Raw genomic sequence first — 23,527 nt, 5'->3', positions numbered from 1 at the left:
GAGAACTAATTAAAAATAGAGAGGTAGTATTATTTCATATATTTTTGATTTGAGAACAAACATCATGAGTAAAAATCTTTGTTATAAATTTTTACTAAATTTAACTCAACTGCCAAAAAATGAAAGCGATATTCACGAGGTTACAGTCCCGTTTTAAAAAATTACATACAGAGAAGTTAGAGAAGATGGGGTTGGTTGTTTCTTTGCATCACTGTCATATGTCTCTGAATATTTATATTTGTTATTGTTGGGATCTGGTAACAACAAATAGGATAACTACTGGTAAAGTTAAATTGTTAAGTAGCTGGTTGCATAATGACAGTTACGTATTACCTAAAGAAAATCAGACGGACATTTTTGTTTATGGGGTTTTTAATCTAAGAATGATTAAGAAAGAGTGTATTTTAACCAGGAACCCATAGTCTACTTGATAAGAAACAAAACCTTATATAGTTTTTGAAGAAATACTTTTGCACGAAAAAATTTCAATCTAATATAAGTTTACTTAATCGATCAACTGACATAAGGTTTTTCTTCTTAGCGACTTGAAAATATTTTTTGATCAAAACGACAACCTCACGTTTGCATAAAAGGATACGGCCAACAGCAGTGGTTTTAATCACGTTTGACTTTTAGGGTAATAAACTCAAATCTTTAAAACTAAATTTCAATCATTTTACCTTTCAACTATCTTTAAAATGTACTTCAAGCATTGAAATTTTAAATGCCATAAAAATAAATGTTTAGTAAACAATTACAGTTTTTTTCTGCTCATTTGTAGATGCAATTCACAGTAATCTTTAAGTCTTGACGTAACAAACTAACACACTTTGCATTTTAATGCTTTAGACATAAAGGAATCGAGACAAACGATTGTTTTATCTCTAGCATGCTTTATGAAAAAATCAACGGTCCAAAACATTTAAAAAAACAAACAGCAAGATTATTCGCTGAAAAGAAAGTTCAGCGTCTTCAATAATGATTCAAAAAAACTGGTTCAAAATAGTTGCTAAGGATCAAAAAATAGTTGCTAAGGATCAAAAAATGACTGTAAAAAAAAAGTGCAGAAAAAATAAAACTTGCAAACCTGAACAAAATCTATTTTATTTTAATTTAATAGAATTAAACGATCATGTTTTCTGAATTTCATTACAATTACAATATAATCAAATAATGTATAATACAAGACTTCAATCGTTACTTTCCACCTTTTCAACCATTTCTCGTTTAATTTGAATATCACTTTCGATTTGAATGGTATTCTGTAAAGTAACAAATAGAACCATACACAATATGCAATATTTGTTTTAATGCTTCCTGCCATTATCGTTTTTTTTCTGCTCAAAACATAATGTAATTAGTGAACGACTGTATTCATATACACACCTTAAGTAGCTTGATATTTGGGTTTAATAACGCAACACCATCAACTTTATTTAGTGGAAGACCTTTTTCAAGAAAAGCTTAAAGCAAAAAGAAATAAATTATTCAGTTTTAATAAGAACTGAGTGCAAAGGAAGTGAAGCCCCCAAGTGACTTACAGTTTGCGCTAGTAATGACGGCCATATCAACCAAACTCTTCACTAGAAAAGAATCCAACGGTATCTACAAATATAGATTTTTTAAAAACATTATCAATAAACATTTAAACACGCCGTTTGAAGCCTGTAAGTAACGCCATTATACCAAGTTTGTTCCGACGTAGGAAGCCACGACCACTGCATTGTAACTAAATAAAACATTGAAATATTGTAAAAGTTACCCACAATTTCTCGATCTACAAACAAACAAAAAAAGTCAGAACATAAATGTCAGCAACGAAAAAAGGTAAAAATAAAAATACCACCCTACTCGAATGCTGAAATTCTAGCTGCTATGTTATCTTGTTTGAAAAATATCTCCGCTGTTGCTCTTATTTCCTAAAAAGAGTAAAGAAATATTTTAAGCAACTTTTAATGTTTGAGCACAAAAATATTAAGTAGCATGACCACGACAGAGTAAATTATAACTCAAATCAAAATAGAATATTAATTGATATACTCACGAAAAAATTGATATACTCACGAAATTTACTAAGAAAGCGTCGATTAAATCCATGTTTTTTTCTCTGACTTTGAACAATCCTTCGACGTACAGGTTAATTTTAATGTCGTCTCTTTCTATCAAAACCTGATGTGCCTTATAAGATTTAACAGAGAGTGCCATTTGAGCGTCCGGATATTTTAAAAGCTGAACATATATAAAACTGAATTTTTTTACAAACTCTAATATTTTTTTTTTTTTACAAACCCTAGCGCAAAAAAATATCTTTTTCGCGTTTTCTTTTAGTTGTAACAAATGATTGGAATGAGTTTAAAAATAAAATCACGCACACCCGGAAAAAAAAGAGAAAAAGTCGATGTCTGCAACAATCTTTGAAGATCTTTGGGAGTCTAAAAAAAAAAACATTTTGATTTTTGTTTTTCTTTTTTTTTTAATGAGCCAACCGAAAAACGGATTAAAATAATATTTTAAAGTTTTAAAATTTTTTGAAGTTGAATGAAAAGTTTATTATTTTTGTTTACCTTAGGATTCCAACCATTAAAATTTCCAACTATTGCTCCTTCTTGATGATAAACTTCTGCAGCTGTGTTAATTGTATAATCTGTTATCCAAAAGTATACCATTTTTGTCACTTGATCACTTGCAGTTATAGAAGGGATTGTAAGTGACTTTGAGGAAAAATTGTGTTGAGATAAAAACTCTCCCTAGAGAAATCATAAAAGATTTTTTTTTTTTTTTGGGTTCACGGTTTTAACTTTTATAAAAACTGAAATCTGAATGAAGGCAGAGGTAGAAAAACTAAATCTTTGCCTTTTGAAAATTAAAATGAAAACTAATACTTTATATTAGTATAATATACAACCATTGAATATTTTTTTTGTTTTGTTTTAAGTAAAAGAGTTTTTACCTTTAAGAAAATATCCATATAGCTTTCAGTGAAATTAGGAGCTTCAGTGAGCGAAATGTTAATTTTAGCCCATTCGTCAACGTTCATTATCACTAAAATGTAGGAAAACTTTCTTACACCATCATCATCGTCATCGTCATCATCATTATCATCATCATCATCATCATCATCATCATCATCATCATCATCATCATCATCATCATCATCATCATCATCATCATCATCATCATCATCATCATCATCATCATCATCATCATCATCATCATCATCATCATCATCATCATCATCATCATCATCATCATCATCATCATCACTTGTAGTCACTTGGATTGATTGCGAGCTGGCTAGGCCGGTGTACTTGTATTAAACTGATACTTTTCTTTTTTTTCCGCCCGTTCCTCAAAGGGGAGGCAAACTCAGGGTCGACGTGCTTCTGAGTCTTCCCTGGAGAGGTTCGGGCAAGTCCGCAAGGCATCGGCCGGAAGACTATAAATACTCAATACCTCATCATCATCATCATCATCATCATCATCATCATCATCATCATCATCATCATCATCATCATCATCATCATCATCATCATCATCATCATCATCATCATCATCATCATCATCATAATCATCATCATCATCATCATCATCATCATCATCATCATCATCATTATCATCATCATCATCATCATCATCATCATCATCATCATCATCATCATCATCATCATCATCATCATCATCATCATCATCATTATCATCATTGTGTTTGTCATTACCTGGAAGAGTTGCAAGTTTTTCCTTTAACTTTTCTTTAAGCTCCATTTGAATTATGCTACAAAACTAAATATACAAACTTACTATTTTAGTTTAACTTGAAATTAATTTTTCATTCAAAAGTATCTCCTATTTTACTTTAAGTAACAACTTTCGCTCTTAACGAACCAGTTCGGAGAATGAACTCTTTAGCGATATCACCACAAACGGATTTATTAAATCGTATACCCATGCGTTTACTCCACTCATAGTTACGGTTACATCTTTTATTCTTGAGGAGCAAGCTGTAAGAGTTATTGCTGGCCGCCCATCCTGGTCGGAACCTAAGAAAAATGTTTCTTAAAATCAGTGCCGAAAATTATGCTGAAGCTGCAGTTTTAGAATATCATGTTTGCAGCACTGGGTTGTTATAAAAACCTGCTCACCGATTTCTAGACTCAAGTCTAATCCACCATCTATGATTTTAACATTAAATCCGACTGTATCATTAAAAGTGATGCCGAAAACTGTCTTGTAAGAGTAAGATACTTCTCCTGCAGCCTCAATAGATTTAATTTTTACTACGTCCCTAATTCCTGCGGCTGGTATAGGTGTAAAACTCACCTCTCCGAAATCCACTTTTAAAATTTTCAAACTAAAAGTCGATAACAAAACAAATGCAAGCTTATTAAGAAATCATTTTATTACTAGTTTGCTATTATTACTAAAAGAGAAAAAAAAAGAGAATAACAGTATAAAGCTTTTGAACTTTTAAGGAGTTGGTATACTTTTTGATCTGATAATTCAAATCTCCACTTTGTCCATCGTTATTGATCACGCTTGAAAGAAGATCATTTCTCAAAATGGGTATCCCCGCATTTACAACTAAAGCAGAAAATGTTTTTTTTTTAAAAACTTTAAGTCCACAAATAAAAACATTTCAAATTTTCGTAAAACTCACCGTATTTAATGCCTTTCTCAGTCAACCTAAATTTTATTCCCGGTTTCTCACACACTGAAACCCTCCAAATAACCAAAAACATTAAAAAAGTCAGCATTCTAATGTCTTACAAGTTTAACTATCAAAATTTTTTTGTTTTGAAATAAAAATTTATGGAGCGGATGTTTATCTTTTAATATGTTCCGTTTTTGTTTATTTTAGGAAGCCGTTTAAATTCCTACGTGAAACATTGTTTAATTTTTCTTTGGATTACAAAAAAAAAAACGTTTTTGCTGATGAAAGAAAATTCGAAATTGTCGTTATGTAATAAATTAACTAACAATCTTAAACTTGTAACAAATTGTAATAATTAATTACAACATTATTTAATAGTTATAAGTATTTACTAAATAATGAAATAATCTGATGTGTGTAATTTTTACTTGTCGAGTACTACCACATTCTTCAAACAATGCAAACAAACAATACTTAAGAGGTTTGGGAAACTTTATCTAAAAATTTTAATGTAAATTTCAACTTGGATCTGTGGAGCTTTTACTCTATTCACTTATTTCCTTTCTTTCAGATGCGTTTTACTTTGTCTGTGACATTTTCACCTTTCTCGGTTAAAGGCCAAACATCTGCGCACTTGTCTAGCAGACTAATTTGCATTTTTCAAAGCAAAACTTGGTGATCAGCACAAGTCTTGAGCGCAACACAAGGTGTGTAAGGAGTGTGTTGAGAGTTTACGGGGGTTATTAGAATTATATTCTAACTTCTAAATATAAAACCGGGCCTCATTAAACAGTTTGTTAAAGTATCGGCAAATGAAGAAGGCTATTTTAATTTTTTGACATTCCCTGGCTCTTCAATTAAAAAAATCAAGGCAGGTATGTGTAATGGTCCACAGATTCGGAACCTTGAATGTAAATTTAAAGAAGGTGCATAACATCGTTTTTCGTTTAGCAGGTTTTTTACTGCTCTTCCAGCTTTTTTTAACTTTTACTCTTTGAAAAGGAACACTATATGCATTGATTGCTGGCATAGGTCTTTTTTGCAGATCCGCTACTAATCATATAATAGACGCTTTCCATTTTACAAGCAGTCAGTATAAACTTTCAAAACAATTCCATACTTTTCAAAAACATTAAAATGATCCACAGGCTGTATTATTGTTTGAATTATTTTAAATTAATTTTCAATTAGGCTAAACACTGGATGGGGGGGGGGGGGGGAGGGGGGGGGGCAAGTACGAATGCCCTGCGATCAAAAAAAATTATTTGATTTATTTTATGTTCTCAAGAACAAGTTTTGTTAGTGCATCAACATGAACCTTAATATTGAGTTCTTGTTTTAGCCACCAGCCTCGTTTGCAAAAAGGTAAACAAAATTATATCCTTCCATCGTGTTTTAAAAACTTATGATAAATAGTGGAAGCAATTTGGGTTGTGCATTTTTTGAGTATCTTGATTTGGACAAGAGACACTTTGAAACTGAATCCCCGTGTGTGCGTATAAATCAGACACAATAGAGGATGTTTTGTTTCTGTAAATAATATGTCCGCCATGTTGGAATTCGTTTGGAAAACGGATTATTCTTTACTATTTATCTTAAAAAAGAAGTAAAATGACGCTTTAGTTCTAGAAAAACTTTTGTTATTAACTGTGAGATATTTATTTATTTAAATCAACCAAAACATATTTAGAAAAAAAGTGGACAAGAAATGTTTTAGAGTTGGAAAACATAATCGAGCTATAACAGGGAGCAAACAATAAAAGCAAATCAAAATTATTGTTTTCAAAAAATTGGCACAAAATAATAATGAAGTTTAACAAAGAAAGTTCAGAACTATTTTTACTTAATTTCAATTAAAGTCAGTCTCAGCGACCTGGGCATTCATTTAAAATTTTGAAGAAATCGTTATCTAGAAATTAGCATGTTAATTTGTTAAATTGTTTTATAAATATTTAAGTTGGATTTTTTTATTTACTTATATTTTTATTACTTTTCATTTGGAAACTCATGTGCTTTAAAAAAGTGTTTCGTAACTACAAATTATATTTAGAATTAAAACATTTGAGAAATGGTGCGTGCTATTTATTCTTTATTTATTCTTTATTTATTCTTTATTTATTCTTTATTTATTCTTTATTTATTCTTTATTTCATTCATTAAAAAAAATAATACAATATTAGAAAGGATGGTCAAACTTTTAAATTGAAATAAAAAAAAAAAACTTAAATAAACGCTTCACATAGTAATTTTGTATAAGTTACAAAATGTTGTGGTGTTTTTATACCTCACCAAAATAAATTAGCCAGGAATAACACATTTATCAATGGAATATATTGACAATATGCTATTATTAAATGCTATTATTTATATAATTAATACATTAAATGCTATTATTCTAAAATTTAATTTTGTTGACTTGTTGGTGCTTAAAGAAGTTCATGAACATCTTCTGGTAAGTTTATTTTGTGAATGATTGCTGTTGATCTTCTCAAAGTACCAGCAATCCGGTCAGACGAGCACAGCAGTCTGCAATAAAAGCCACAGTTGGTCTTTGTATAACTTCATTTACGAATGAAATTTTCACGATAACATTTAAAACATTTGATGCAAGCTTCTTGTTTATTCCTTAGAAAGCTGTTTATTCTTTAGAAAGCGTTTTTTATAAGTGATGTCATCATGTGAACATTTTTTATCTGTCATCATGAAAACATATTTACGTCCATACAAAAGGATTTTATGCAAAATATTTGGCATGTAGTACTATGGGTAAGGTTTAACAAACAAATGAGCAACAAATATATTTACCTACAGGCTACCTTCAACCAATATATTTTGTAGCTACTTACCATCTAAAATGGTAATTTCGATAACGTATGTTGATACCATTCCGCAGTTGGTTCAACAAAAGTACGTTTTATAACTTAAAATGATTTAATTCTTAATTCCTGTAAACATGAACTGTTTCTTTTATAAACTTGAAATGGATTGGACAACAGTTTTTTGTTTACGCTTGCATACCAAATAATTTATTGGCGTGTCCATTAAACTCACACAGCTTTAATACGATAGATGTTAAAAAAAGGTTTCCGCATTCCAGGCGTTTGATTAGACCATCACCAGTTATTTGGTAGTAAATGGACTACCCTGTGGAAATCAAACACAATTTTTTATTGGAAGATTAGACAACTGAGTGAGACCTGCTGCCTTTAGAACAACTTTAAAGATTGCTTTCAGACATAATTTTCAGCATATATCTGGTATTTAGGCAGAAATTATGCTTTGTTTAAACTATTTGATAAGAGATTTAAACTGCATATTAAAATTGTTAAAATCAATATCTATTATTACTCAGTTACTATAGAACTAAGCGTGGAGGATATGGCGGGTGAAAATTTGATATTTGATTACTGCCATATTACGGAGTAATGTAGTTTAGCAGCAACGAATAAGCAATATTTTAACAATTGCTTATTCGTTGCTACTAAACTATATTTTGCTACATATAACAATTTACTGAGTGTTAATTGCCCGTTGCACACTGTTTAATAAATGTTGACGGGAGTTGCAAAACCGTTATGTAGATTTGTTTTATTGATTTTAATTCATGAAAATGATGAATTGAAAGCACTTTGCTCTTTTATATAAATATTATCTAATAATTAAATGCGTTCCCAAAAGCTTAATAAAATATTTAAATAAAATGTTTCGCTTTTTTGTTTTGATTGCTGCATTTTGTCCGTAAAATTATAATAAAAATGAATCTAAATTAGCCTTTAAATATCTCGGTTAGGTGAACAAGAAACGTTCTTAAAAAGTAAAGTAACAAATTAAAAAACCAACAGAATACTTCTAGCAAAAAAAAAAAAAAAGTTGAAATGGCACAAAAAACCAAATAATAAGTAATAATTTATGAAAATAAGCGTATCTTCTAAGCAGCGTTAAAAAAATAATAAGTTAACAACGCCACAGCCAAAATTATTTACAATTCAGTTTTAATCTTTCAAATATTTCATAAAATATTTGCAAGAAATCAAAAAATATGCACAAATTCCCATTAGTTTTTTTAGTTTTTATTTTTTCTTCGGACTTGATATTAGAGGTGCATTTCGAAGTGCACCTTAAATTGCCTAAAGGATTACAAAAGATAAACTTTAATCAAGCTTCAAAAGGACTTCGTTTTCGTCAATCGCAGAATCCCACCATGTATAAAGTTCGTCTTTCGTTTCGCTCATTCCCTGTTTCCTTTTTCTGAGACCATCAAACGACGCTTGCATGTCGAATATAGGATTCGGATAGGACGGGTTGGGAAACGAGGAAACAGAAGCACCGTCAAAATCACTCTTCAAACTGCCTTCAGTTAGTCGAGTATCGCCTGATGCTCCTATCAAAAGAAAGAGTGGAAGGAATACAAATGCACATCAGTTTTGAAATGAAAAATATTTTTTCAACTTTTATATTTGCTTAAAAAAGTTCGCATACTTCACGTAAGCGTGATAATACCATAATAAATATTTTTAATATTATCTCATAAATATTAAACGACTTAAAAAACAAAAACCTGAAATTTTCTTTTCGAGTTGCGATTTCACCTTTATCTTGTTTTGGTGAATGACACGCACTATCCATTCTCTTATGACTTCAGCAGCTACTTCCTCTTTAATCCCATCATCTAATTCAGCACGTGCTAGCCTGAAATAAAACTTGCTTTATAAGATCTTAAGCAGAAGCATTTTGAAACATAAAAAACGCGTCAGTATTAAATATTTTTTCAAAGAAACCTTTCTTCCAGTTGAAGATTTTTTGTTATATCGATCTTCTTATAAGCGACAACAAACAAAAGATCGTGGAAAAAAACGTTTTTCCCGTTTCTTATTTTCTCCACTTCTGCTGACATGCACTTGAAAAGAAGAGGATGAATTGACTTTTCCAATTTTAAAGTTTTGCGTAACGATTCAATGACTTTCCTGGCTCTTTTAACGCTTATTGAACCGCTATTTTCTTTATCTTCTGCGTTCCAAGCTTCTTGAAAATTGCGAATATCTTGTTGAGACATAATAGGATCATCATCAGTTGAATAAAAAATGGAGAAATTTTCAATAACAACAGCAATAAATAAATTTAAGAAAATGTAGTTAATGATGAGGTAAAAAGAATGAAAGAAAAAGTAGGCTGCTCGAGGGTTGCCGCAGTTACTGGATGCGTAATCTTTTGTAACATCTAACCTACAATAAGGCGGATATAGAGTGGCGTCACGCATTACTTTATTCCAATCTTCACCTGTTGTCATGCGAAACAAAAGTAGCAGAGCATTCCAACTGGTTTCAAAATTTGCTGCTTGATTTAGTGCCAAACCATGTTTTACAGAACCAAAAAGGATAACACCAACAAACGCATAACAGGCCATGATCATAAGCATTACACCTATAGTATAGAAGCATTTTGTTAAACTCATAACAACTGTCAACATGAGCATGCGCAAGTCATTGTGTTTGCCAGAAAGAGAAAGAAATCGTAAGATAAAAATAACAACTCCAAATTGCTTAGATTCCTCACATGAGAGTCTATTGTCACATGTTGACATTGTCCATACAGAAAATACAAGGCCACACAAGGTTAACAAAAAGTCAAATCGATTTCTCCAACTCAGCCAATATCCTTTGAAGGAATAGGCAGAAATTTTCAAAATTAAATCTATGAAAAATATTATGCAGCATATAATTGCAATTGATATTAGTGATACCTTCCATAAATCATCTAAATCATTTGGCTCCCATTGACCTCGAAAAAGAGTACCAACATTGACTAATAGAATAAAAGCATATGAGCGGTTGTACCATCTGCAGTTAAAAAAGTCATAAAGTTTTCCCCTTATTAAGCTATTTTTTGGCCGAGGTGGTAAATGAAGTGGCTGTGCTAATTCCAGTTTTTTTTTCAAATCTTTCCAACGTTTTTGCTCAACAGTTAACAAAGCTGTACCTTTTGCTTCATTAAAATTGCTGACAATAACACCAATGAATAGTGTTAATCCCAAGAGACAAGCAGCAACTACATAAGCATGTGGGTAAAAAATACCTATCCAGCCTGCTTCACGTTGAATTGTATCTCGAATGTCAGTCCAACCCTCCAAAGACAATAATTCAAGCAAAGTAAGAAATGCATTACCTAAAGTGTCAAAGTCAAAATTGCGAGGATTCAACCATGCTCGTGGAACTAACACCTTAGTTTGGCTTCCCTTTAACCCCTCTAAATTACGAGGTGATGCTACTAATTTAAAAAACGAACCAACACAATCACTTTTATTTTTAATACTATCATCGTTGCATCGCTTTAATTTGTTAGCAAATGTTTGGACTCCATAACTGGCAAACACAAACATCAATACACCTTGAAGAACAGCTACCTTAAAAATATCTTTATAGCCACTGACTAGTACCCATACTACTTTCCGTAGAGGTGGAGCAAGAGTAATAATTCGAAGAGGTCGTAAAGCACGTAACGCCAATATATAGTGAGCAGCTGAAAAAGGAGGTATTTCTTTTGGTTGCCATACTAAATATGTAAGGCTAAAAATGTAGATGAACACATGTAAAATTCCACCAAAATCCTGTATAAAAGCATTAGGCGTAAACAGAAGACCATCAGCAATAATTTTTAGAGTCAACTCAATAGATGTAGATATTACAAAAACATATTCAATAATTGATAATACTCTGTACTCTGGATTGTGAAAAACTCTCATTGTTCCTGTTTCAAATAACATGGCCACACAAGAAACCTGTGTGAATAATAACATGACCCAATCCAGATAGGTTTGTGATCCAAAATATCGTTTTAATCTATCAATGCTAAATGCACCAACTTGAATACTTTTGTCATCTGTGTTAAAAGCACGATACCTTGCATGCACAATTTTATGAATAAACATTCTCAGAGGATGTTTAGATGAAAATATGAACAAAGATTTATCAAATGTAGGATGATTTTCACGAAGATAGTCAATTTGGGATTCTTTTTTGCGATGGGCTTCTTCTAACTTTTGCCTCATCAACCCAACATCAATGTCTTTTTTTTTCTTACCATTTTTACTTTGTGCTCCTTTGTCTTCTCTTGTCAAAGTTGAAATTTTCTGATTACTAAGGCGAATTCCAAGCATTGGACGAAAACCTGGAGAAAAATTGTTTTTAGGTGTATATACATTTGAAGAACTTGGACTGATCCGAGAATTACTATGTTTTAAAGATTTTAAATGTGCTGATTTGCCATTTGCTACTTCACTTCCCTTATAGGAAATTCTTTTTACATGCACATCAGCTATAAAAGCAGTGACAGTTGATTGCTTACGCAATTGAGTTAGATAATTTAACTCATTGGGTTTGTTTTCAAAAAAACTAAGCTGGAACTCAGTATTCAGATAAGATTTGGATTTGACAGATGACTTTTTAGGAACATGTGCTATGATTTGATTTGCATCCTCAATGCCTTCAATAGATGCTATAAACTTGTTAACAAAACTTTGTCGTACCTTTGGTAGACTGCACTCATTCATGTTATCTAAGCTTACCAGCTTTGGTCTAGGTTTTAGCTTCTCAAACCACTGAATTCTAGCTGGAAGTGCTTCTTGGGTATCAGCAACTTCAACACCTTGTCTGTGTTGCTTCAAAAGCTTAACTCCCTCTTCAAGCTCAAGATTATCGAGAATTAATGCAACAAACACACTAATAAGTATAGTTGCAACAAGCAAATGAAAACATATAAATGTGATGAACACAAGAAAGGAGAACTTTTTTTGACCTTGCCAAAGAAGTCCATTCATAACACCATTCCAGTTTTCAGACATAAACACTTGAAACATTGCAACAGTAGCATTTGGGAAATCTCCAAATTGAAAATCTTTAGCATCACTTGATTTGCCAATCCCACAGAAAATTTGCATTGCCACACCTGATGACATGACCAAGGCTGCTAGAGTGAATAAGAGCAAATTTCCAAGTTTCTTACCACTCCCAAGAATACGTTTTAGGAACACTGTAAGTGAATTAGATATCAACACTAATCGAAACACTCTCATAACTTGGACCAAAGCAAACCCTTTATATCCCATCATAAGTGGGGCTACTAGAAAGGTACTACCTACACATAAAGCACCTTCAAAGCGACAATTAAGTGAATTAAAGTAACGTGGAAGTCCCATTGCAATCACCTTTAACACTGCTTCTATATCAAATATAATTGTAAAGATAACATTAAGTGAAGGTAATTTTAAATTTAAGTTACAAGCTTGGAAAACAGCATCAGTGAAAATGCAAATATAAATGAACCATTTAAATGCAGTCATGTTAACAAACTTATGAAGTGATTGCGACACATAGTTTTTTGGAAATAACTGTTCTATTCTAACTAACTCCATTTGAGCATCAATTTTTTGCAGCACTCGTTGATCTGTAATTTTTTTTTTAGAGCTGTTATTTAATCGATTTACTTGTATACGAAGATCAGCAAATGCTTCTGTAATAATAGCAATAAATACATTTTTAACAAGCCATGCAATAAAGAAAATCAGTGCAACATTGTAGGCTACTGCAAAAGCAAAATGACGAGTTTTCATTGCATCGTACATCATGTAAGACCAACCTTCCATTGAGGATGCCTCGTAAACAGTCAAAAGTCCAGTCAATATGTGCTCAAAATATCTCCGATCTTGTCGAAATTTTTCAAAATGCAAAGCTTTACAAACAAAACCTTCAGGACACTTAAATGAATAACTATAGTTGTTAGAGCAACGTGATGCTGGAATCAAAAAATCGCTATATGTGGTATTAAATGGATCAGCAGATGCTTTAACACAATAAGATTTCATTATTCCAAACATTTGCACCCCAATAACAGCTGCTAAAGACATAAAATAAGCTGAAAAGAGTAACACACTCCAAATTTGTTTGAGAGAACGCAATGATACAGACTTAGGCAAACTGATATTCAACACAGGTTTCATTACACGTAGTAGCAGCAAGGGTCGTGGAGCTCTCATGAATGAAATTAAAATATAGTCTATCTGGTTTATTGGTAAAACATTTTTGATTTCCAAAAACTGTAAAATAACTGACACAATTATGCAAACTACCATCACAAAATCAAAGACTTTACCAGGGCTACGTAAATAAGAATTCTTTGATAATATCAATCCTTTAGCAGATACTTTTAATGTTACTTCGAATGTAAGAATCAAACCAGTAATAAAATCAATCACAATTGTCAAGTATTTTAGAGAGGGAACAGCATCAAATGTTTGTGGAGTATTCATACAAACTGAGACTACACTGATAACACAAGACACACGAATTATAATTTGGAACCATAACTTCTTCCAAAAACTCCTAAGATAAATGTAGGTACATTTGAATGTAAAAAATAATTATTATATATATATATATATATATATATATATATATATATATATATATATATATATATATATATATATATATATATATATATATATATATACATATATATATGTTAAATTAAATTTCTCATACATATATTTGAACCTTTTTGACAAGAATATTTTTTTGGGGGTTAACTTCTATTGACTAAAAATTAATATAATAAATAGCAATATTTGGACTGACATTATACCAATAAACTATTTCAATTATATTGAATGGAAACCATTTGATGGTACTTATTATTTTGTTTTTTTAGTGTTAGCATAGTTTTAGTTTTCATTTACAGCTATTTTTGTTTCAGTTTCTTTTTTAAATCCATGTATGCTGCCATTTTGGCAAAATAGCATAGAGTTTTACCTTAAAACAATTCTTTGCAAATTGTGTGGAAATGAATCTTTTCTTACTAACCAACAAACTTATATACAAATCTAAAGACCCAAGATATTTACATTGATAATTGAATATGATAAATGATAAGTACATACAGTAATAATTGGTTGTTTGAAATAGAAAGTTTGTAAGTGACTTCCTATTATACAATTTTCTATTGGAAATATATAATCTACAGAAACAGGTTGATTCAACATTCCATGTTGAATCAACCTATTATTTGAATTTATTTCATGAACAATTAGTATATGCATTACTCACCTTGTATATGCATCATTATCATAATTTTGAACATCTGTTTGTTTTATTTCATCCACATTTTCTGCAACATTTTCTTGTAATATATCCACAACATTTTGAAGCATGTCATGTTGCTCAGCAACAGATGATGCTCTTTCATAAGTTGATTTTCCTCCCATTAGAACAGTCTGTAGGGTTTCTGGAGTGGACAAAGTAATCTTCTTATCTCCCTCAAGGCTTAACACAGTTTTAATGTTAATATGGTTATTTTCTACTTCATTGCTGTTCTTATTTTGTAATTCATTTAAAGAAGATGAATGTGATATTTTCTTAATTGGAAGAGAAGGGCTGAGCAACCCTTTGGTGTTATTATGAAGCATATTGAAATCAACTTCGTTAAATTATTTATGAATCTTTTTGTTGTCTGTCAAACATTATGAACCCATCTGCTAAGCGCATAATGAAAAACAATTGAAGAAAACTAAACTAACACCATTCAGAGTCTTACTAATGTTATGTATGCAGCCTTCTTTCACCTAGATCCAATTTTTTAATTTTCTGGTATTCATAACAAGTAAACACAAAAGCAACGACAAATGTTAACTGAAGTTTTTATTTGAAGATCGGTATTTAAAAAGATGTAACATTTCAAGTAATCAAATGTAACGTTCCGGGTCCGGACTTTACATCAAATAAGCCAACTACCGAAAAAAGATCCGCAAAAAATAAAGACAAAACAAGAAAAGAGAACAGGTTTTTCTCAATATTTTTTCTCAATTTAAATTTATTTCCTATTTATATAATAAATGTTTTGTTAATTTAAGTACTGATAATGCTTCATTTTTTTTTTTTTTAATCTTAAAAGGAAAGTATTAAATTTGGATGCCTCATTTATTTTTTTTTCATTGACATTATGAGGTCCATAATATTTTATTATTAAGGAAAAAGAAGCTGAAGTAATTTGGACAATATTAGACAACCAATTTAAATAGCAGAGGTTTTCCTGTAACATTTGTAAAATAATTGTGAAATATGATGTTCTTTTTGAATTTTGTCAAGAGGCAGGAATGGGATTTTAATGTTTTAAATATTTTGCATTTTAGTTGTCAACTCTTAAAGTTTTGCAACTATTTATTTCAGCTTCAGTCATTTATTTCAACTTCACTCATTTATTTCGTTTTTTTTTTTTTTTGCCTATTTCAGCTTCAAACCTTTTTTGATGTTTTTTGTGAGATTTATTCCTTCGCCATAAAAGTTTATTTCAGGCATTTTCAAGTTTTATGAGAAACCTTTTAAAATGTACAGTTTTATGCATGCAGTCAAAATTTGGATGATCATCGCAGGTACATTTTTTAAAAAAATTCCCCATAATAAAAGAATTTTTTGTTTCAGACTCAAGTTTTTCTAAAATAATACTTCCCCAGTGCATTTGTAGTTGTTATTAATTATTAAACCATTTTGGCGCCACGTGATTAAATTTTTATTATGGGATGACAAAAATCCATCTTCCGCTTGGAAAAAAAAGTTACCAAAATTCCGTAAAACATTTTTACGCCTCGACGTTTTGTTTTTCCGTTAAAAATGAATAAGTGCAAGCTTCTATATTAGTCATTTGAAATAAATCAAATTTATAAAAAATGTATATATTTAGACATTCAAAGGTACAAGATTTCAAGGAGAAAAAAAAAAAGGCGATCAAGATGCAATTCTTCAATGGATTGTAGTGCTATTCGATTACATCCATAAATTATTTGTAATATAATTTTTACACTGGTAACTTTGCTGTTTTAAATGTATAAAAATTTACATTTTAAAAAATTAAAAAACTTCGATTTGTCTTAAAAGGCCGACAAAGGTTTGTACCTTATTTGTTATTACCTGTAATTAGTGGACGGAAAAACCAAACGGCGAGACAATAACTTTTCTTTGTGAACAAGTAAAAAGCGCTAACATTCGCAGCTGTCGGACTGAGACGGAGAAGTAATTTACATAAAAACTCAATTTGAATTTTATTAAGGGTAATGTTTTACTTAATCATGTGTGTGTGCGTGCGTGTGTGTGTGTGTGTGTGTGTGTGTGTGTGTGTGTGTGTGTGTGTGTGTGTGTGTGTGTGTGTGTGTGTATATCAAGACCTATTATTATACAAGACAAACACTACACCCTACTTGCTGGCTTTATTTGTGAAGTTGGTTTTTAAGCTTATATTGTTTTGTCGAGTTTATTTAGTCAAATGCATAGTAAACATGACAAATGTTTATGCTTCTTAATATTTGAGTGGATTTCTTCACATAAATTAACACTTATTTGTATTCAGAACAGTTTCTGAATGGAAATGAATGTAATTTATGCAATGTATTTTCCCCAAATTAGCAATACTTTAAAAACCTTCTAGAAAACATTATTTAATATTTCAAATGCAAATGAAATTAGTTAGAGGTATTTTACATATGAATTGATTATAAGAGCTTTCTGTGTTGCTTGAGGAAATTTTCTTGTTGAACAATAAAAGCATGCTTTATAAATTAGTAATTAAGAAATTTTAGTATGAAAGAATTTTAGTTTTTAAGTGTACCTGATTAAGTAGAGTTATTATTTATATGTAGCTAAAATGATACTTGGAAATATATATTAGGTAGTTAAAATTGAAAATTACTTTCAGATGCTAAAACTGAAGTCAAATTGTATTTCATTGCTGCTGGTCGGAATGGCCAGTGTTGCACTGTGCAAGTATTTTTCTTTTTTGTCAAAAGCTAACAAATAAAATACTTTTAAATTGCGCTACTAATTTGAATGAAGGAGCTTCAGACTTACTATCAGCTTAACTGTGCTTCAGTGTTTCATTATAATTTTTAAAAGTTTTTAAAAGACATAGATTAATAAGATATTTAATTGCTGTAAAATTATTTTCTACTTAAAATGTAGTCCACTCCATTAGTTGTATGTAATAGAACAGAGAATAAGCTCTAACCCAAGGTCTTTTTTTTTCTTTTTTTTTTTTTATGATAAGACTTTTTATTTAAACTTTATACTGTTGTTAATTTTCATTTCTTTTTATATTTTTAGGTGTCTTGGTGCCTATCTTAGTTAAAAAAGCAGAGATGGCAGATCAATCTGCTAATCCATTGACCTTACTAGAGATCTTTGGTTTTGACGATGGTATTGAAATTAAATGGGCTCATGCAGTCAACAGTAGAAAAAAGCTTTCAGACTGTTTGAAAGATGATAATGTTCAAATGTTAGAAGCTGATATTATTTTAGATGAAAATAATGTACCAATTATGGCACATCCACCTAATAATACAAGTGATATAACATTATCTCAGTGGTTAGCAGATGTCTATAGTTATGGAAAAAAAGGTATAAAGCTTGATTTCAAACAGACTGAAGCGATTTCTCCTTCTCTGAGTATATTAAAACCAATTATGGAACTTAAAAATAATATTCCTGTCATCTTAAATGCAGATATTCTATCAGGCCCCAACAAAAATCAAACAAAAACTGTGGATGCCAAAGTTTTTTTAAAAAACTCTAAGGATATTAGTAATGCAATTTTATCACCTGGATGGACTACATCATTTATTGGATCATCATCTGAAGGTTATTCATGGGCTCATGTGAATCAAATGTTTGAATTTGTGAAAGATAAAAATTTGCATGTTACATTTCCTGTTCGTGCTTCATTAGTTAGGCAATCAAAAGAGCAGTTACTTTGGTTGCTGGAACAGAATAAAGCTTTATTTACACTTACTGTTTGGACTTCTACAACAGATAAATTTGATGTTAAAGAGTTAGCATTTTTGAGACATTACAAAAAATGGGTTTATTTTGATATGCCAGATGATGAAATCAACTTGTTAAAAGCAATACCTTAACTTTTTTTTCTTTTTTACGTAGTTTTACTTGTAATTTTAGTCTCTGTGAAAATGACAAATGCATAATCAAAACAATATATTAAAAACGGATAAAAAAAACAGTCTTCCTTATGTAACTCAAAGACAAAACATGAAGCTTTTCAAAGAAATTTTTATCATATCAAAGAATGGATGCACAAGAATTTTTTTTCTTTTTTACAAAGGTCTTACAAAAAATTAGGAGTGGAATAAACGAAAATTCAAAATCAAAATCAAAATATTTAACTAAAATGGTTTTAAATTCTTTTTTTATGTTAATTCTTTTAAAAAATATCTTAGTTAAGGCTCTCGTCATTTCAGAGAAATCAGAGCAAATAGACAAAATAAAAAGAGACATTTTTATTAAATTACTAACCATAATTATCGTTTGAGAAGATGTAAATAGTCAACTTTGGTAAAAACTTTCACTAAAATCGAAAATTGTTTTGAAATTTAAAATTCTTCTGCGGTGACAAAAAGTCATAAAACATAAATCGCGGTTAGCAGAAAGTTTGGTCGTTTTACCGCGCTAACCGCTAACAGTTTAATTGTTTTAACCTATTCTGCGAACGAAATTTATCACTGCACAGTGGAATCTCGATAACTCCTGACCAGAATCTTGATAACTCCTGACCAAAAACCCACAAACAACTGAAATTACTTAAAAATTTGTGTATGAAACTTTTTAAATCACAAAATCAAAATTTCAGATTGGAGTTCCAATGTTCAATATGGGAGATCTGAAAAGGCCGCATTCGAAAAAAAAAATCAACAGAAATATATTTGGATAGGTTTTTTGGGAGATTTAGTTTCAATACGATATTTAAGTTGAACAAGTTGATTTGGTGAACCTCTAATGATCTAGAAACTATTAACAGGTTCGCTGTTGAGAACTAAATCTTTAACTATACTTGCAGCATGGCCTGCTCCAGGAGCCCGAAGACTCATCTGAGATGCAAGTACTAACTAGGATGAACTAAACGTGGAACACATTTCAGCGTTTCGTTCGTTCATTTGATGAAAATTTAAAAACGGTCGACCAATTGCACTCGAGCATATTTTCCCTTCTTCTTGCGCTAAAACAATATCAAAAAATTTAGTTTTTTAAAACAGATAAAAATTTTGAAAACTTTAACTAAGAGAAACTTGAAAAATCTTACTGCAATATTGAGACTTTCAACCATGGGGTAATGTTTTACTTTAATCATATGCTTTCAAAAATGTCATTTTTGTTCGGTTACTGCCTTTCCATTTTAATTTTAACTTTAACAAGACTTTCTATTGTTTTTCCCTAGCATCTTTTGGAACCTGGAAAAAATGTCTTCTTACAGACCATCGCGATTGCAAAACTTAATCATGTTTATTTAAACTGAAGAAAATTCGTTTTTCAAAATTTTAAAAATTTTCAGACAAGTAGTTTGCAAAATAATCTCCTTCTGAACCTTCGAATTTAAAGAGATTGAATTGAAAAAGTCATAAACACATTGTATTCTCCACATAGTTTTATAAAATTAATGTTTAAAATTAAACAAAAGTAACCCATGATATATCATTTAAATAACAAGGAGAAATGTAAAAATACAAACAATATATAAATGTAAAAGTATAAAAAAAATAAGATATCCTTAATAAAAATTGAAAATCCTCAAATCTTTAAAGCAGTTCTAATGAATTTTTTGAAAAACGCTTGCCAAAATGTCATTTTCAAAAAATAATCCTTTTTAATTGCAAAACTAGAGAAATAAAAGTGTTACTGTATTTTGAAAGGTTTTATCTGCGTAAAGGCGGCTTTCCACGGAGCGAATTAATTCGCGCGAAGCGAATAATTTCGCCAAGATTATTTGAGAGCATGCGCACAAAGATTTTTTTTATCGCAAGGCGAAAAATTTCTCTTCGCAAAATAGTTGGATCGACTTCTACTTTTTTTGTAGCGAATTTTTTCGCTTGAAGAAAGGGCCAATCAGAACCTTTGAAATATTCAAACATGCAAATTCGGAAATAAACAAACACAACAAAATTATAATGGCCGACAATAGTACGTTTATTCAGTGGTTTAAAGAAAGAAATGTTAACGTTGATTTATTGGAAGCTTTATTAAATGCTTCTCAAAATGAAGTTGCAATTACGAATGAAGAAGTAGTTGGTGAAGTAGTCGAAAATGAAGAGAATGAAAGCGATCATTGTATGCCTGTTGAATTCGATATAGATAATTTTCTTGAAGCTGTTCGTGAGCTTCCAAGCTTATGGGATGTTAATCATCCCACATACAAAGATAGATTAGTGAAATTAAATGCGTGGAAAAAACTTGCATTAAAATTTTGTAAGGAAGAGGACTTCCTTCAGAAAAAGTTAAAAAATCTGAAAGATACACTAAAAAAATGTTTAGATAAACGTAACCGTATGACTAGATCAGGAGCAGCAGCCTCAAACTTACCAAAATGTAGGTTTTTTGATCAAATGGCATTTTTACATGAAAAAAGTGCAAACAAACTAACGGAATCTAATGTAGATATTTTTCCAGATTTTGCTTCACCGTCATTTCACTCACAGCATAGTATTTCACCATTAAGTCCAAGTGCCAGTAGTTGTAGCAGTGAATTAATTCTAACTGAAAATCGAAAAAGATTAAGCTGTACAAGACCATCCATTCCAAAAAAAGCACGGATCAAAAATCAAAATGATGAGTCATTGTCACAATTGTCACAATCATTAGTAGAGTGTGACAAGATGTTAAAAAAGTCAATGGAAGATGTCGAGGAAGATGAAACAACCCTATTTTGTCGAAGCCTTATTCCAATTATGAAAGAACTCCCAATAAAAGAAAACAGACGGGCTATGATAAAGATAAAAACACTTCTTTTCAACATGAAATATGGCGAGCATGAAGAAATTTAGAGTAAACTATAATATAACTTAAATTATAATATAACTATATATATATATATATATATATATAAAATTAATAAAAAGTTAATAAAACTTCAAAAATAATTACACCAATACAAAAAAACTTGATAATATTTATAAGACCAAATCTTAGCAATAAAACTAGATAACTGATTTATAGCAATTATACAAATATATATATATATATATATATATATATATATATATATATATATATATATATATATATATATTATATATATATAATATATATATATAAATTATATTATAATTTACTCTAAAAGTCTTTTTATCATATCAGTTGTTAACATTAATAACTTTGTCTTAATAAAATATCAGAATATAAAGTGTCGTAATATTTTGACTAATAGATGATAGTAACTACCCATAAACTACATGGTTTACTATGGAGACTTTTCACCTTAATTTTTTTTTTTAAAATCTACTTATATATATTTTATATTTGCTAATGCCTTATTTTTATCTGTGTTACAGATACAAATAAATTATATGAAATAACATTCAAATGAATTTCTAAATGTTTATCAAAAGTATTAACATATATATTTAAAACCAGAAACTTTACGGAAATTATAGAAATTTACAGAAATTCTAGAACATTTTAAATTTTTTTTAAAAAATCAGAATTGACATGTTAACAGTTTTTTAAAGCAATTTTTTTATGAATTTCTATTTACTAAGTCTAATTGCCATTCGAGTTCACCTTCTGGTGAATTGAAGTACTCTTTAAAGTCGTCTCTAACTTGCTTTGCGTCTTTTGAGTAGTTGTTAGAACCTGATGACAGTGGTTGCAGTGCAGCAGAACATGAATTATCTTGCCTCCAATCACCTGGTCTAAACCCAGCAGGACCGTCGATATCAGTATAATTTGTGGGGCAGTAGAGATAATTGTTTGCTGACCTTTTTTTCATCAGAAAGTTGTGTAAGGCTACAATCGCTTGTGTAATCAAAATTACTTTTTCGAGATTAGCAATAATTGGTCTGCGAAATATTCGAAAGCGTGATGTGGCAATGCCAAATGTATTTTCTATAACCCTTCTGGCTCTTGAAAGTCTGTAATTAAATATTTTTTGTTTTAAAAGAATGTTTTGATTGGGATATGGTTTCATCATGTGCCTTTTTAAACCAAAAGCATCGTCAGCAACTAAAACGTACGGTATTATTTTATCTGAATTACCAATCTTTTCTGGATCAGGAATATTCAATTTATTATTTTCAATTGCATAACCAAGACTGCAGTTATTAAAAACACTACCATCACTCTGTCTTCCAGAGTCACCAATGTCCACCATAGTAAATTCGTATTTAGCATTACAAACAGCTAGAAGAACTATGCTATGCGTTTTCTTATAGTTAAAATACTCTATACATTATGAGGAGCTTGCATAACAATGTGCTTGCCATCTATTGCACCTATAGCATGCGGAAAATTCCACATATTTTCAAATTCTTTTGCAATTGTTTTCCATTCTTGTTTTTCTGATGGAACGTGTAGATAGTTTCTCTCTTTCAATGAAGTCCAAATAGCAGCACACGTTTCACTAATAATCCTACTGATAGTGGAAGCGCTGATTCTGTAACTTGCAGCAATAGTACACTGAGCATCACCTGTTACAAGGAATCTAAGTGTTATGGCCAACCTTTCACTAGGACTAACAGGGTCTCTCATGGTTGTTCTCTGTTTTACAATGATAGGCGCTACGAACGAAAGCAACTCTTCGTAAGTTGTTGAAGACATACGAAAATACTTAAAAAAATATTCCTGGTCGTGTAAACGTAAATCCTGGATTAATAAATGAAACTCTCCTTTCTGTAGGCGTTCGGCATAAACTTTTCTTACCCAAAATCGTTTTTTATTCTTTACTTTTTCTCTTTTCATTTGCATCATTTTTAAAATAATTAATTTTCTTCGAAATAACAGCCATCTTTTTTTCGTCAACATGTTTTCCAAAAAGCGCGCTAAAAGTTATGCTAAACTTACGTGG

At 30.5% G+C, this 23,527-nt stretch overlaps 4 protein-coding genes across 13 annotated transcripts; 2 read left to right on the top strand and 2 right to left on the bottom strand.

Annotated features, from left to right (window-relative positions):
* Window positions 1-1,084: 1,084 nt before the first annotated feature.
* Window positions 1,085-7,602, bottom strand: LOC149891371 (bactericidal permeability-increasing protein-like). 3 transcript variants are annotated; one of them, XM_090083266.1, is made up of 14 exons: window positions 7,495-7,602; window positions 4,482-4,578; window positions 4,140-4,348; window positions 3,883-4,037; window positions 3,717-3,780; window positions 2,951-3,042; window positions 2,565-2,747; window positions 2,373-2,432; window positions 2,065-2,229; window positions 1,852-1,919; window positions 1,687-1,729; window positions 1,542-1,605; window positions 1,387-1,463; window positions 1,085-1,262 (listed from the first exon to the last, which is right to left on the bottom strand). In XM_090083266.1, exons 1-14 carry the CDS (start codon window positions 7,532-7,534, stop codon window positions 1,191-1,193), a joined length of 1,389 nt encoding a protein of 462 aa, XP_089939392.1. In that variant the 5' UTR covers window positions 7,535-7,602; the 3' UTR covers window positions 1,085-1,190. The 3 variants fall into 3 exon arrangements, with proteins under 3 accessions (XP_089939392.1, XP_089939391.1, XP_089939393.1); XM_090083265.1 differs by lacking the exon at window positions 7,495-7,602 and adding an exon at window positions 4,655-5,113; XM_090083267.1 differs by lacking the exon at window positions 7,495-7,602 and adding an exon at window positions 4,655-4,823 and having other exon boundaries at window positions 3,943-4,037.
* Window positions 7,603-8,550: 948 nt separating this feature from the next.
* LOC145180698 (sodium leak channel NALCN-like) lies at window positions 8,551-15,423 on the bottom strand. Its single transcript, XM_080055631.2, has 4 exons — window positions 14,746-15,423; window positions 9,427-14,022; window positions 9,207-9,337; window positions 8,551-9,029 (listed from the first exon to the last, which is right to left on the bottom strand). Exons 1-4 carry the CDS (start codon window positions 15,102-15,104, stop codon window positions 8,800-8,802), a joined length of 5,316 nt encoding a protein of 1,771 aa, XP_079911757.2. The 5' UTR covers window positions 15,105-15,423; the 3' UTR covers window positions 8,551-8,799.
* On the top strand, window positions 15,343-18,965 carry LOC145180613 (protein FAM151B-like). Of its 8 annotated transcripts, none has more exons than XM_090081775.1 (3): window positions 15,343-15,477; window positions 17,384-17,447; window positions 17,788-18,965. In XM_090081775.1, the coding sequence occupies exons 2-3, from the start codon at window positions 17,384-17,386 to the stop codon at window positions 18,594-18,596; spliced, it is 873 nt and encodes a 290-aa protein (XP_089937901.1). In that variant the 5' UTR covers window positions 15,343-15,477; the 3' UTR covers window positions 18,597-18,965. The 8 variants fall into 8 exon arrangements, with proteins under 8 accessions (XP_089937901.1, XP_089937907.1, XP_089937902.1 ...); XM_090081773.1 differs by lacking the exon at window positions 15,343-15,477 and adding an exon at window positions 16,667-16,742; XM_090081780.1 differs by lacking the exon at window positions 15,343-15,477 and adding an exon at window positions 16,669-16,742 and having other exon boundaries at window positions 17,384-17,451.
* A 1,516-nt stretch (window positions 18,966-20,481) lies between these two features.
* On the top strand, window positions 20,482-21,531 carry LOC149891370 (uncharacterized). Its single transcript, XM_090082760.1, has one exon. The coding sequence runs from the start codon at window positions 20,637-20,639 to the stop codon at window positions 21,507-21,509; it is 873 nt and encodes a 290-aa protein (XP_089938886.1). The 5' UTR covers window positions 20,482-20,636; the 3' UTR covers window positions 21,510-21,531.
* The last annotated feature ends 1,996 nt before the right edge of the window (window positions 21,532-23,527 follow it).

The sequence above is a fragment of the Hydra viridissima genome, unplaced genomic scaffold (assembly GCF_058129835.1).
Source record: "Hydra viridissima isolate aposymbiotic clone 2 unplaced genomic scaffold, HvirCarnegie_v1 scaffold_3, whole genome shotgun sequence".
Lineage (NCBI taxonomy): Eukaryota > Metazoa > Cnidaria > Hydrozoa > Anthoathecata > Hydridae > Hydra > Hydra viridissima.
This window is presented reverse-complemented; position numbering and strand designations above follow the sequence as displayed.